The 13,830-nt window shown below is 40.1% G+C and overlaps 1 protein-coding gene across 1 annotated transcript in view; it reads right to left on the reverse strand.

Moving 5' to 3' along the window:
- Positions 1-3,239: 3,239 nt before the first annotated feature.
- LOC310962847 (kinesin-like protein KIF21A) overlaps positions 3,240-13,830 on the reverse strand; it is a 39,415-nt gene continuing 28,824 nt past the window's right edge. The window contains exons 20-35 of the mRNA XM_083935445.1: positions 13,501-13,695; positions 12,354-12,455; positions 11,594-11,759; positions 10,453-10,510; positions 9,676-9,730; positions 9,231-9,445; positions 8,025-8,198; positions 7,820-7,852; positions 6,447-6,583; positions 6,263-6,347; positions 6,072-6,161; positions 5,818-5,976; positions 5,610-5,727; positions 5,352-5,522; positions 5,022-5,218; positions 3,240-4,845 (exon numbers count right to left, since the gene is read on the reverse strand). Of these exons, the coding sequence (XP_083791571.1) occupies positions 4,788-4,845; positions 5,022-5,218; positions 5,352-5,522; positions 5,610-5,727; positions 5,818-5,976; positions 6,072-6,161; positions 6,263-6,347; positions 6,447-6,583; positions 7,820-7,852; positions 8,025-8,198; positions 9,231-9,445; positions 9,676-9,730; positions 10,453-10,510; positions 11,594-11,759; positions 12,354-12,455; positions 13,501-13,695 (2,013 nt within the window). The 3' untranslated portion in view covers positions 3,240-4,787. The remainder of the gene's footprint in view (positions 4,846-5,021; positions 5,219-5,351; positions 5,523-5,609; positions 5,728-5,817; positions 5,977-6,071; positions 6,162-6,262; positions 6,348-6,446; positions 6,584-7,819; positions 7,853-8,024; positions 8,199-9,230; positions 9,446-9,675; positions 9,731-10,452; positions 10,511-11,593; positions 11,760-12,353; positions 12,456-13,500; positions 13,696-13,830) is intronic.

The raw sequence follows: 13,830 nt of genomic DNA on the forward strand, positions 1-13,830 counted from the left end.
GGGCCTGTGTGTGTTTCGGGCCTGCGTGTGTGTAAAATGAAAAAAGAGTGAAAATTGAATTTCCCCATTCGCGGGACTAATAAAGGAGTTCTTCTTCTTCTTCTTCTTCTTCTTTAACTCTTTTTGTCATCATTCTCTTTATAACCATCATTATAACCATGACAACTGCACCTCGACAGAAATATTTCCAGCACGTAAACCCCTGCAAAATCATAAAATTCATGTTTTCTCATCTGCTAGTAGCCTACCATGGGGATGTTAATTATTAAACTTTATAGGGGCTGGTCAGTGGATTTTAACCTTTGGGGAGAGCCAGGCTCGCCGTTTCCCCCAGCTTTCAGTCATTGTGATTAGCTAAGCTAACCTAGCTCTAGCTTCACATTTAGTGTACATGAGAGTGGTATCAACTTTCTCATCCGACTCTCAAAAAGAAAGAAAATTTTCAAAAAATGTTTAACTACACCTTTAAGTTTAAAAGTAAGCCGAAGATCTTGGTTGGGTCCATTTATTTGTCACCTGATAGTTGAGTATCAATATTCTCAGTCAATAGACTTTCAACATCTTAGACTGTGTGCCTCCTCTCAGACAAAGGTCCACCCTAACGCATTTATTAGGCACTGTGTGTCTCTGGGAAAGTGAAAAAACAGTAAAATTCTTTCAAACTACTGCTTCTTTGAACTACACCTTTAACCAAATCACACACATTTAGCCTATTCTATGTGCTCTCCTTTTCAAAAGTAATATTTTTTCACTTCAATTCACAGAGTCCCCCTAGTGAGGCCCACCTAACACTAAAATGTTATAATACAACAAACCAACAATGCTGAATTAGTTAGCTAGCTACAGCATGCAACTAATGTGATCCTCTATTATATGCATTGTGCATGACTCGTATGTTTGTATAGAGCACAAGGTTATGACTTATGACATTGAAGTGGTGGGGGTAGGGAGGTTGTTATATCATCTGAAAACACTTATTATAATAAAGTACAATGAAGTTCAACTCAGCACACATGACAGTGTGAATCAGCCACAAGTCAATGCTCTGCTCCTGCAAGGCCAGTTAACACTGCTGCTCTCAGTACAGCTGAACATTAAATATTGATCCTTCCATGTTCACATTAATTTGTGTCTTCAGGGAATGTTCCTTACCCTTTTTCACCTCTCTCTCTGTTTTCTACTGCGCTGAACTTACTGCCTGAAGTTATAATTAAAGGAGGAATGAAACAGACTTCAGATAAATGATGATTTAGTGAGAGCAGACAAGACCCACAGATCTACGCAGTACGTAAATTCTTGTGAGCTAATATAGAATGTAGGCCTAGCTATAGCATTGCTGTGTTGTGATTTTGCAGTACTCAGTACTTTATTGCCTTCTTTATACCCCTTGGAGGTAACCACTGAACCCCGAACAGAAATAGTAGGCCTACACAAATTACAAAAATTAAAACAGACTGCCTGCTCATTAACCATATGATCAGACTGCGTCATTTAAGTATTTGCTCAGAAAACACAAAGCTCACAAACACAAAGCGTGCCAGAATTATCCAGTACTTCACGTCATTATACAGTACTACCACCATGTGGTCATGATGTAAAAATACACAGTTAAAATAAAAACATGGCACTTGTAAAACATTTATCTTAAAATTTATTTTCACACTGCAATGGATATTTCCGTCATTTGAAACTGTGCACAAGAGAAGATGCAGGAAGAAAACAAGTTGTATTTACACAAGAGCAGATTTACAGTCACATTTCAAAATAAGATACTACAATTAGAAGGATCATTAAGATCTGATTCATTAGGAATTAGGAATACTTACACCTCACATTGTTTCTTTTTTTTGGGGGGGGGGGGGGGGGGGGGGTTATTTAGCAATCCAATTGCAAGTCAATGGGACTGAAAAACCTAACCTAATCTATTTCACTCCTGTTTATTAAACTAATGTATGTTGCGAGACAACTGGGGAAAACTGATTTAAAGTTGGGATATGTTTGATTTTTCAGTGCAATTAGTTTAGTCCCACTGAGTGTAACGTTGCTAACATACTTCCAATTATCAAAACCAGAGCAGCAAGTATTTTTTAAGAAAGGATAATCCGGACATTTTTAAACATGGGATAGTCCTCATTTATAATGCAGCGATTCTACAGTAACTACCCAGGTTTTAGGATTTATTACAGGCACTGATAATACACCTCTGATTATGCAGAAATCTCTGACCGATGAGGAAGACACAACAGTAAAATAATAACAAAACAAAAAAAATCAATAAATAAATAGTAGCAGTTGGGACTCACATTTAAAAGTATACATATATTTGATACGGATAACTGCAGCATGTGTGCAGTTTACAGACAGCAGGGGTGAACAGTACCGTACCTGGGGAACAGAATGAAGACTTATCACATCATTTGGATCGAAACACACACATATACACACGTCTTTCAGGAGTAATGCTTTCACAAAACAGTAGGAATAACAAGGTGCTTGATTCCATCAGATAAGGAGCAGCTTCTAACTAAAGAATCTCATTTAACTTCTATAAGACTTGAGCAAACGTTTTCTAAAAGCACTTTTCTGGAAGAGCAGCACTTTAGCATTTGAAGTTTTGCATGGCTATTTAAGGTTGGACAAAGTGGGACCTAAAGCACTACATAAGGCTACGAATACTTGAAGGAAACTGTCTGTTTATTACCAGAGAATACTGAAATCAGAAACCCAGCTGCTATTCATGAACAAATTTCATGACTGAAATAGAGAGTTTGTACTTTATCTTTCTGGTAATTTAATAGGTATTAGCTAGTGTGGCTGGGTTTTAACAAGTTCATATTCAGAAAAAAGCAGGGTTTTACTAGCTAACTGTTTTAAACTTTTTAAAACTCAACATAACTTTTTGACAAATATTTTGCTAGCTCCATAACCATTATGCCATAGAACTGGGTAGAAAGTAAACAGATTCCACGCTAGCTAGTAAACGCTAGCTTGTGACAGCGACTTTTCCTATGAAATCTTAGCAAGTGAGTTTGTTGCACCAAATAAATGAGACAGAACAAAGTAGGCTAAAACCAGTTAAACTAGTCCGGCTAAAAGCTAAAGCCTAGCTTAGCAGCATAGCAGTAACCACTGTCTCAGTCTCTGAAAGGGAGCCCCTCCCATGTTCCCCGGGTCCTATGTTCCCCAGATTCTATGCTCCCTGCTTTGTTTGTGAGCAGGGAACATTGGACCCTTTCTTAAAAAAAAGGTCCTATGTTCCCAACTTTGTATGGTTAATGGGGAACATTGGACCATTTTTTAAGGGTCCGATGTTCCCCGCTTTTAACAGAAAGAGTCCTTTGTTGCTCAGTCTGTTATGTTTTCCACAATCAGTGCTGAATTCCCTGGTAAAGAGGCTTATGTAGACCCTAACCCTGACCCTAACCCTAACCAGCGGCCGGGGAACATAGGGATGACCCCCTTTGAAACTAGCTACAGTTACCTGATTTGATGAGGTTAAGCTACTATTAAATCACATTTTAACGTATTAAATCAAAGACTAATTTATTACACTATCAGTGCAAATGAAGAACACTAAAGGAAATTCTGTTTTTAGTTGCTGCATGTCTGCTTTTTGAATCAATCTGTTCCTCTGCTTGTCTAAGCCTTCAAACTTCTAATTTTTTCTCCACTTTCACTGTTTCTGTAGTTACCGCTCTCTGCTTTTGTAAGGCAGCATGTAAGAATATTGATGTTCAGCCATGATCCACACATTTTTTGAAATATACTATCAGTCAGCAGACTTAAAACTGAGTATAACAACAGAAAAAAATGGAAAATGTGGAAGGACCCTATAAAAGGAGGGCGGTATGTTTTATTTATAGGCCTCTCATAGTCTCCAACCCTGCTCCTGGTGAGCTACTACCCTGCATATTTTAGGTTTCTCCTTACTCCAACACACCTGATTCTAATGATCTGCTTTTTATCAGGCAGCTGAAGCTTGTCAATGGTTTGATAACCATTAAAATATGCAGTAGCTCTCCAAGAGCAGGGTTGGAAAGAGGGTTTGGCAGTAACAGCTGGAGTATGAAACCACACAGTTTCAGTAGTTATTTGGTCCTTTCTTACAGAGAACACACACACACACACACACATACCCAAAATGACGCAGAGAGCAACGACACCACACATCACGCATCATGTGAACACACAGGATAGACTCAGTTATTGCTGGTAAGTGGAAGATCTCCACATCTTATCTCGGGACACAGACTCTTTCAGCAATCAACAAGTGGTGCAAGGAAGCAAAGCATTTCCCCCAAACCAGTTATTTCTTTTTCTCAGCAGCAAAACTCACTATATGCATAGAAGGTATCCATGTTGTTTAGTGTAGAACTGAGGAGAAGAATGTTGAAAGCAAAGGAGAGACACTTGGATCGATTGTCACAGATCCATAAGTCACCGTTATGAAAGATGCTGTCCATTGCAGCCGTTCTGTAATCCTCTGAGCTCTACAGGAGACTTGAGAGGCTCCACTGAGATTCGACTTGACCTAAAATATCAGTAAATAAACTCAGTTTGAAGGACCGAGAGCTGTCACATCTAATTAGACTTCCCTGAAACAGATCCCTGTGGAGAATCAGTGAAGGATGAGTGTTGCTAATAAAAAAATAAAAACAGCCCATCCAACACTTGATCAAGTTGTGAATGTAGTTGCTTCACAAGTTATTCATTCTGAACTTGTTCATGGGTAAAAGCCAGTAGACAATCCTTGATGATCTCAGGACATTTCTGTGAGAGAGACAGTGTCAGTGGACTCCTTCCTCCAGAGATCCTTTGGCTTCCCAAATTTTCACTGTGCGGTCACTGCCAAAAAACACACACACAGGAAAAGATTTACTTCAGGTCATGATAATAAATACTGGCTTCAAAATCACATTTCCATTTCGATATTCCTTATGTTTGATAGAGCCGTATAACTGTGCACTTGACAGTAATGGGAAAAAGCACAACAATTCAAATGAGCAGGTTTTGTGACTCACTCTGAGGCAGTGAACAGTTGGCTGCTGTTGGTGGCCAGGCCGTTGATGGGACTATCGTGTCCCCGGACCTCGCCGAGGGGCACTAGAGAGTCGGCGTGCCAGAGACGCAACAGCCCTCCTCTACATCCACTGAGGAGCACTGGGGAGCCTGGCACCACGCCCAGTGCGCTAACCCAGTCTGCCTGGGCACTGACAGACTGCTAGAGGAAATGACAGCCAGTCAGATCACATCATTTTTCAGTATAAACTTTTCAGCTTATATAAATTGGGGGAAAAAAATGTCTGGTTTCTCTACTAATCTTAAACTATGCTGATATGGTATCAGTATACCTGTAACAGTTGTTTACTGGCGATGTCCCACTTCTTGATGTAGTAGTCTCTGGAGCCGCTGTAGAAAACATCACCATGGACGGCCAGAGACTCCACGCCGTCTTGATGAGCGGGATCAAACGCTTGGCTGGAGCTGATGCTACCCTGAGCACCTTCTGCCACCTCAAACATCTGGAAAAACATACACCCACCATGCATCTGATTCTTGTGTAGTTTATTGCATATGCACAGAAATGCAATCACAGTTATGTGTCTTACTTTAATATGATGGTCTTTGGAGCCAGTGAGGACAACATCCTGTCCATTACCTAATTTGTCAACAGTCAGACACATGACAGGTCCCAAATGGCCAGTGAGCTTCCCCGTGGACACAAACCTTGAGAAAGAAAGGAAATGAGATGAATTCTCTTCTGTTTGCCTATGTTAATGCTTTGTACAGCTAAAGCTCTAAGTGTTTTGTACTTACTTGCGGAGATCCCACATGCGCACAGCATTGCCAGCCGCAGCGTAAAGGAAGGAGCCGGAAGGGTTGAGAGCGATTTGGTTGATTTGACTCTCTCCTGGTGGGATGGATAAACTCCTGACTGACGAACAGATGTCTCCTGAACCTACCTGGCCTGATGATCTGACATCCACAAAAAAATTAGATGAATCTTTCTAAGCGCCTTACACTTAGACAGTGTTAAGCTTCAAAGATTTCAGAAGAATAAATACACCTACGTGAGTGTGCGGATACACTTGGCAGAGTCTCGTATGTCCCACACCTTGATGTAAGCTGTGGATACAGTGAAGACGAGACTAGAAGTATACCTACGAGGGAAACAGACAGAATAATTCATCAAAAGTGACCCCATTTAGTAACTATACTGCTATAACTGCTATTTAACTATTGCTGCATAGTACAGTGGTACCTGATTGAGACGACACTGCTGGGATGATCTGCCAGAGACATGATCTCCTGACCCGTCACCAAATTCCAGACTTTGCATGTACGGTCTGAAAACACACACACACACACACACAATGAATGTTAGAGAACAGACACAAAAAGAAAGTAATGTGTTTTCTGAGTTGCAAAAAAACTTTTTTTTTGACCTTTGGATCCTGTGAAGAGCAGATCATCTGTAGCATCTACGCAGAGAACAGGTTTGGTGTGCCCCTCTGCTACGTAGACACACTGAAGTTTGGCCCCACGGCTGTTCTTTGGGGCGGTCACAGGGTTGATCACACCTCTACAATACACATATCATCATGAAAGCTATATCTAGTTACAAGTCCTAACTACTACAGTGGATGTGATTAATAGTTTCCCACACATTTTCATGGACAAAATGTTAAATCTTACTTTTTTTAATGACTTTTTGGACCCATAATAACATTTTCATGACCATCCACAATGTATTAGTAGTACCTACACGAATAGAACTGTAGAGTATACTTTAATCCAAATGTTTTCCCCAAAGAAATTTCAGTCAAAAGCAACTGGACTTGGTTATTTGTCTAGGAAGACGTTTCACCTCTCATCCAAGAGGCTTCATCAGTTTATGTACGCATCTGACCAGGCTGGGACTGATCCGACCAAATAACCAAGTCCAGTTGCTTTTGACTGAAATTGCTTTGGGGATAACGATGACCTGGACAAATGAGAACATTCACAGGTTTAATCCAAATGTTAATTATTGCATGAAATTTAAATCACAACTACTTCCACATTCTTATAGTTGGTTATGTACATTCACGTCAAACATTTCAAAGTGTGCAATCAGTGTATTCCTAAAGCTGCAAGAGTAGAAGAAAGAAAAAAAAAACCCAGCAGAATTTGGAGTTGAGTGAGACCTCCTCTTGCTGCTCTCTTCTCCCCCTCTCTGTTCTGAGCCAATGGGAATGCTCTCACACTGAAATGGACTGTGATTGGCTAAAGTATCTTGAATACTATCTTGATACTTGAATTACAATACGATGAAAGATTATTATGGATTCTTCGCCCAACAACACCAAAGTAAACTGCCTCCCACAGATTTAATGAACCAATTTCTAGATGCTAGTCTGAAAAACAATGCAGCAACACAAGTATGTAGCCGACATATTCCATGATATCTTATGGCTCTCTAATTACTGATACAACTCTGTTCAAACCTCATGTCAGCTAGCTGGCGTACATGGAGGGAGAGAAGCAATGCGGAGATAGTGATAGTAAACCTTAACTATGGTGCGTTAACGGTTACTGAAAATAAATGTGCTTTTATGTTACATAACTTGGAAGTTTATTCATGGTAAATGCTGTAACAATTAGTTTAATTACACACAACAAGATATTTTTGAAATGTCTTGATTTCTCCAGGTTTTCCAGGTTTGACCACGGGGCCTGTACATTTAAATAACATGGTCTCAAATAAAGATAGGGTGTGTTTGAAAAGAAGAAAAGGCCCAAAGGAAAAGACTTTAGACTATTAAGGCATGGACATTACCTGTGGCCTTCAAATACAGGCGACTCCTCCAACCTGAATGAGAAAACAAGGTAACATGAAGTACAATTTAACATGCACATTTCAAAAACATCATGATCTTTGACTGTCTTTCATGGGTGGTATTGAATGATAGCACTTATACAGCTGAAACAACCTTTTCAGTTTAAAGAAAACCTTGTAGCTATTGATGCCAAGTCTCACTTACAGTGATTTGTGGTCAGTGCATTTCGTTCTAGCCTCTGCTGTGCTAAGCAAAGGTATGTGTGTCGGTGTTGGGATGTGTGTTGCCGTGGCTCCTCTTTCTTGCACCTTCCTTCGGCTGAGGGGCGATCGCTCCATTTGCCTTCTCTCAGTCCCTGTAGGTGACCTGGATCCAGAACTGCAGATAGTAAAAGTGATAGGAGTCAGGTTGTACTTTGGTACAGTAATAAATGACACTGAAGTGTGGACTGAATCTCCCTGATCACAGCACTCCATATGTTCAACCATCTTAAATATTTTATACCAGTGATTCTCAACCAAGGGTACTTGTACCCCAGGGGGTACATTAAATGAATTTTAGTTAAATTAATTGGATTAAATGAATATATATTGGCAATCATACCTGAACACTGAATGTTGTAGTTGGAGTGCGTAAAAACTAGTTAGCAAACTAGCAAAGAAGTTTGAGCAGGTAGCTAAAAAAGGGTCATCCCTATGTTCCCCGGGTCCTATGTTCCCCGGTCGCATAAACCTCTACCTTTGCAGATTAAATCCAGCATTTTGTTAGGGCTAGAGGTCACGGTTAGGGTTTGGGTGAAGGGCAGGGTTAGGGAAAAGTTTTAAGGTCAGAATAAGCCTATTTGCTGGGAAGTCGGCACTGATTGTGGAAAAAATAACAGACCGGGGAACAATGGACCATTTCTGTGAAAAACGGGGAACATCGGATCCTTTTCTAAAATAGGTCAGATTCCCCAAATAAAGTGGGAAACATAGGTATGCTCCAACTAAAATGAATTAATAAATGCTCAAATAATCAAGTAAAAGTAAACGATTCATATAATTACCTAAAAATAATGGATAAACGGTTCAAATAGTTAGCTAAAAATAATGGATAAATAATTAAAATAGTTGGCTAAAAATAATGGATAAATGGTTGAAATAGTTGGCTAAAAGTAACCTACTGTAATGGATAAACAGTTGCAACATTAAGCCTCAGTCTACCAACCTGCATTAAACAACGGAAATGATCCAAATGATTTTATATGATAAATAGTGTTACACATTCCCAAAAAGGTTGGGAACCACTGTTTTATACAGTACAGAATGATACTTGCTATAATCTTCCCCCCACCAAAATAATAATTTCTGACCAAGAGAAATATCTTGAGCTATCGATCTACCACTGAGAAATTTTAGTCCCAACACTTACATGCCAGCTGGCCTGGCAGACAGTGCAGATGGGGAAACAGTTTGCTCACGGTCAGGGGTTCGAGCAAACACGTGACCCTGCATGTCTGCTGACCCTTCGAGGCGCTCTGAGAGGGGCAGCAGAGGGGCCGAGAAGTCTCCAGTGGGAGATTCACAGGACAGATCCCCGCTGCCAGCATACAGCAGCTCCATCTGGGTGGTGGTCCGTCTGCGAGCCTGAGGGACCAGAATTGTTTGGCTCAATATACTGCTAACACACAAGTAAAATAACCAGGTATATATTGTTTCCAGTCCTATAAATAACTACTGTGGAATGGAAAAAAATAAGTTATAGGTAAAAAAGGGGCAATAGACTAAAATTTGTAATTGACTTTTACTTTGACTACAGCTTATTGGATGTGGAAACCTTTTTTCAGTACATCAGATGGCCATGTACAGCACAGTACCTTGCTTCTCGGTCTGGTTTCCCCACATAACTTCATTAGATCTGATGCCAATGTGCTGAAACAAAGTGAGGGGTTTTTAATCAGTTACAACCAATACATGCTCATGTTAAGCAGAAATAATGTTGCTTATCATCTTAGTTTAGTATGTTAGCAAGATATCGCAACAGAAATTATATAGAAAAGAAATATACAATAGACATATTTTGTCATATCCCCCAGAACGAACTGTAACTGTGCATTTTATTTTGGAGCTATTGCTTTTGACTATTCACTAACAATTGCCAATAGTATCCCCTTCCTCTAAGTAAAAACCTAAAGGACCTACTATCCATGGTGATTGGACCTCTTTACAGGACTGAGCAGAGGTCTAATTAGCCAGAATTAAGAACACCTACAGTATGTGCTGTAGATGTGTAAAATCAACAGCCGGCTGGGACTTTAAAGCCCTTTTCTAAAGCAGACACGCTGACTTGTCGTTTCTAGGAAAGCACAGGTGGGAATTATAACAATAACGATGGCTTGCTCCATTTAAGTGTTCCAGTGGGGCAGGTCAGTGAACCCTCAAGCACAATACCAACAGAGACACAGGAAGTGACACGCCTAAATGGAGAGTATCCATAATGACTGTCATCGATAACGTCTGTGCTTTTCCCACTATGAGAAAGTGTAGTTTAGTGTAAAAGGTAAACATGAACCTGTTTTTTCTGCACCTTTAAATAACAAATTGAATATAAAAAATGCTGACCTGAAAAAAGGCATAACGTGTGCTGTATTTACCTGCCTTCCGCAGCTGGACTGGGGGTGGACTCGTCACTACTACTGTCATCTCCGTTCTCTGTGAAAAATATGGTTTCTTGCTTAATTTGCAAAGCACATGTGTTTCCCTTTAATTGTACAGTATATCTTCTAACAAACTGTATTTTCAAGAAATCTTGCAAAAGACAACGTCCACCCACAAAGCTAAATATTACAGCACAGCAATGGTAAGGGCTTCAGCAGCTCATAACAAGGACAGGGGTCACCGGGTTTAGTTTTAGATAAAGGGGGGCAATCGGGTGACATTAGTGTAATGTGACTGGAAGCTACACTGTTGGAGAAAGGGTGAGAGAGACAGGAAGATAAAAACACAGATATGACAACACACAAACTGCTGTGTACACTTTGAGTTCTGCTGCAGAGTGGATAATTACTGCTGTTTAGATTTAGTGATCTGAGTAAGTTGCACTTGCTAGCAGGTGGGGTTACAGGGGACACTTAACACAATACATCATGCATATGGCAGAGTTATTTTAACTGGGTTAGTATTTAAAAAAAGGTCTGACGTCGATGCACTCTACAAGATTTTTTAATCTAGTTCAGAAATATAGTCATTATAATGCATCACATACTGTATAAAAAAGGATATAAAGGTCAGAGAGTCACCTCCAACTACTAGACAACAATATATTGTCTTGAAAATTTAGCTTTCACTTTTATAGTAAAAAAAAAAGATAGATTTCGTTTCAAACCAAAGTTTAAAGAGGCTCCAAACGCAGTGTAAAATGCTCTTTAATGCCTTTAACTGGGGGTAAATGTTGTGGCAATCTTGTAGTGTGCATGTACCACGCTCTCTTAAACAGTCACATTGCTATGCAACTCGTACTCACCTGGTGATAGGTAACCTAACTCTGAGTTCACACCAACACAACAGAGAAAACAAACAGTAATCAAATCAAAATCAAACCCAAAGATGAGAAAAGGGCTACATGTTACTTATTTTGCAGGCCTTCAGTTTGTGCAGTTCAAGCCTAAATTCTTTTTGCACACCTATTAAGATTGTGAGGCCTACAGAATAAAACGTAGCCGTGTGGTGAGAGAAAAAAAAAGGTGATTGTGATTGGCATGCTCGACTGGGTATCTTTTTGTTGTCCTTTCCCACCTTGCAGAGCGCTGCCCAGCAGAGCGTCCAGCTCCGGGTTGATTTCCGCTTTCTCTTTCAGCATGTGGAACAGAAGCTGGTTCTGGGTGGCACTGTTGATCTCTGTCTGCTTTAACCTGCCCTCCATCACCTTCAGCTGGGAATCCTTCTGAGCTGCCTGCAGTCCCTGAAACACAATGACACAGGAAACAGGTTATCTCTAGAAACGCAGCAGTACATTTTTTTTTAACTGTTTGTATATCTCAAACCTAATGAAGGCTCTCTATCTTTAGTAGTCTATGTTGTTGTTGTAATCACTTTCACCTCTTCATATTTTCTGTTTTGTTCTTTACTGCTAGGAATCTAATCTAATTGAAACCTAATTTAATTTAGTTGTTCCACTGAATTGGCTATGAAGGCAAGATCCAGATGAAAAGACAAATTGTATGCACGTTGCCACAACAACCATCAGCATACACAAGCGATAACAATGCAATCAAATTCATTCAGTCCATTTATTTTGAACAATATAGGTATCACATAACTAATGTAATAAAAGGTGTGCATCATGTTATCTTAATTGGTCGATGTTTATTTAACATGCTGGGGTGGGGTTGCATGATAAATCTTATAAAGGAAAAATTTTTAACAGGTTAAATAATTTGCTTCCTGAGTAATATGGAAACCTGACTTTACACGTTGTCAGTATGTGTAAGCAAACAAAGACACGCCGATGACATTAAGACTGAAATAACATTAAGTCATTCAGGGCGGTACATACCTTACTGATAGCCATAGTCATGAAATGATCCAGAAGGAAGCGAGACTCTGATAAATTACAGGAGCTGATCACCGCGGTAACATCCCCTGTGTCTCCTTCCTCCTGTAGCCAGGAATAAAAACACATTCAATAAAGTAGCAGTGTAAGAAACTCAGTAAAAAGGACATTGTATTTGACCAGTGTGTCTTGTGCATTTCAAGAAAAACACTTACTCGCATTCTTGCCAGGAGTAAGATGAGGAAATGTATTCTATTATCTGTTAAATATAATGCTACTACGACATCCATGGGCTACCGCCATAGCTACCACGAGCAGTTGGTTAGCTTAGCTTAGCACAAAGACCAGAGACAGGGAGAAACAGCTAGCCTGACTCTGTCCAAATGTAACAAAAACAGCACCTCTAGAGCAACCACTAGTTTTACGCAGAGATGAGTTCAATATTTACATCCAGTAACTACCAGGTGTTGTAAAGCTTATTAAACCTAGCAAGCTAACTTTAGCTTGCTAACATCAGCCCATGTAGACTAAAGAGTAAAACAGGTAATGAGATGTGGTCGACACTATGGGCATGACATTTGATTAAAATGCTGTTTAATAACAACAAACAATATAATATACAACATAGATAGATTTAAACATTTAGAGTTCTGTCAGTTAAGTTTAATTTGTCAGTTTGTGAAAAAAAAACTGTTTTACTGTACAGTGACTTCCTGATAACAAAGGTGCAGTGATTTTGATTGGGCAGCAGCACTACAAATGTTTTCAAGGAACAAACACCAATTAGAAAAGTGTTTACTAGCTAACTCTTATTTTAAATGGTGAAACACAAGTAAATCACATGTTTGAAACTAGCTTACAGTTGGCAACACAATCCTAATAAGAACATAATTGCACAGTTTAGCACCAGTGGCAGCAGCCAAAGGGTTTTGGAAGCCGCTTCTGAGAGTCTGACAGAGTGGGTGTGCAATAAGAACCTGCGACTGATGCTTATTTGATGCTCTGGGAGCAGTCAGTGGTGCTGAACTGTGCAATTATTTCCCAATTGTTTGCCTGAGGGCTACCGTCCAGTACAAGCATGTACTAGCTAACAAGGTCGTGCTAAACGTCACTGTACATTGTCAACTGTCCCTCCTTTACCATACTTTACCTTGGCCTCCTCCATCTGCATGATGTTGGCCTGGCAGTCAGCGATGCTGTCGTTGATATAGTCGATGTTGGCGCTCAGAGACTCCAGCTCCTCGTTCAGGCAGGCCAGGGAGCGGTCAGCGTCTGCACCATCCACCGCCATCTTTTCTCTTTTTCTGGACACCCGCTCCCTGCGCCGGGTCAGCTCCTCCCGTTGCTAATGTGGTGGCAAAGTTTAGTGTGAGGGAATTAAGGGGAGACAGGAAGAAAGGGGACAAAAGAAGAATGAGAATAAGGGACAAAAAAGACATTTAAATGTGGTTTTAACACCACAAAGTTCAAATCAGATCAA

This window comes from Echiichthys vipera (genome assembly GCF_963691815.1).
Source record: "Echiichthys vipera genome assembly, chromosome: 20".
Classification (NCBI taxonomy): domain Eukaryota; kingdom Metazoa; phylum Chordata; class Actinopteri; order Perciformes; family Trachinidae; genus Echiichthys; species Echiichthys vipera.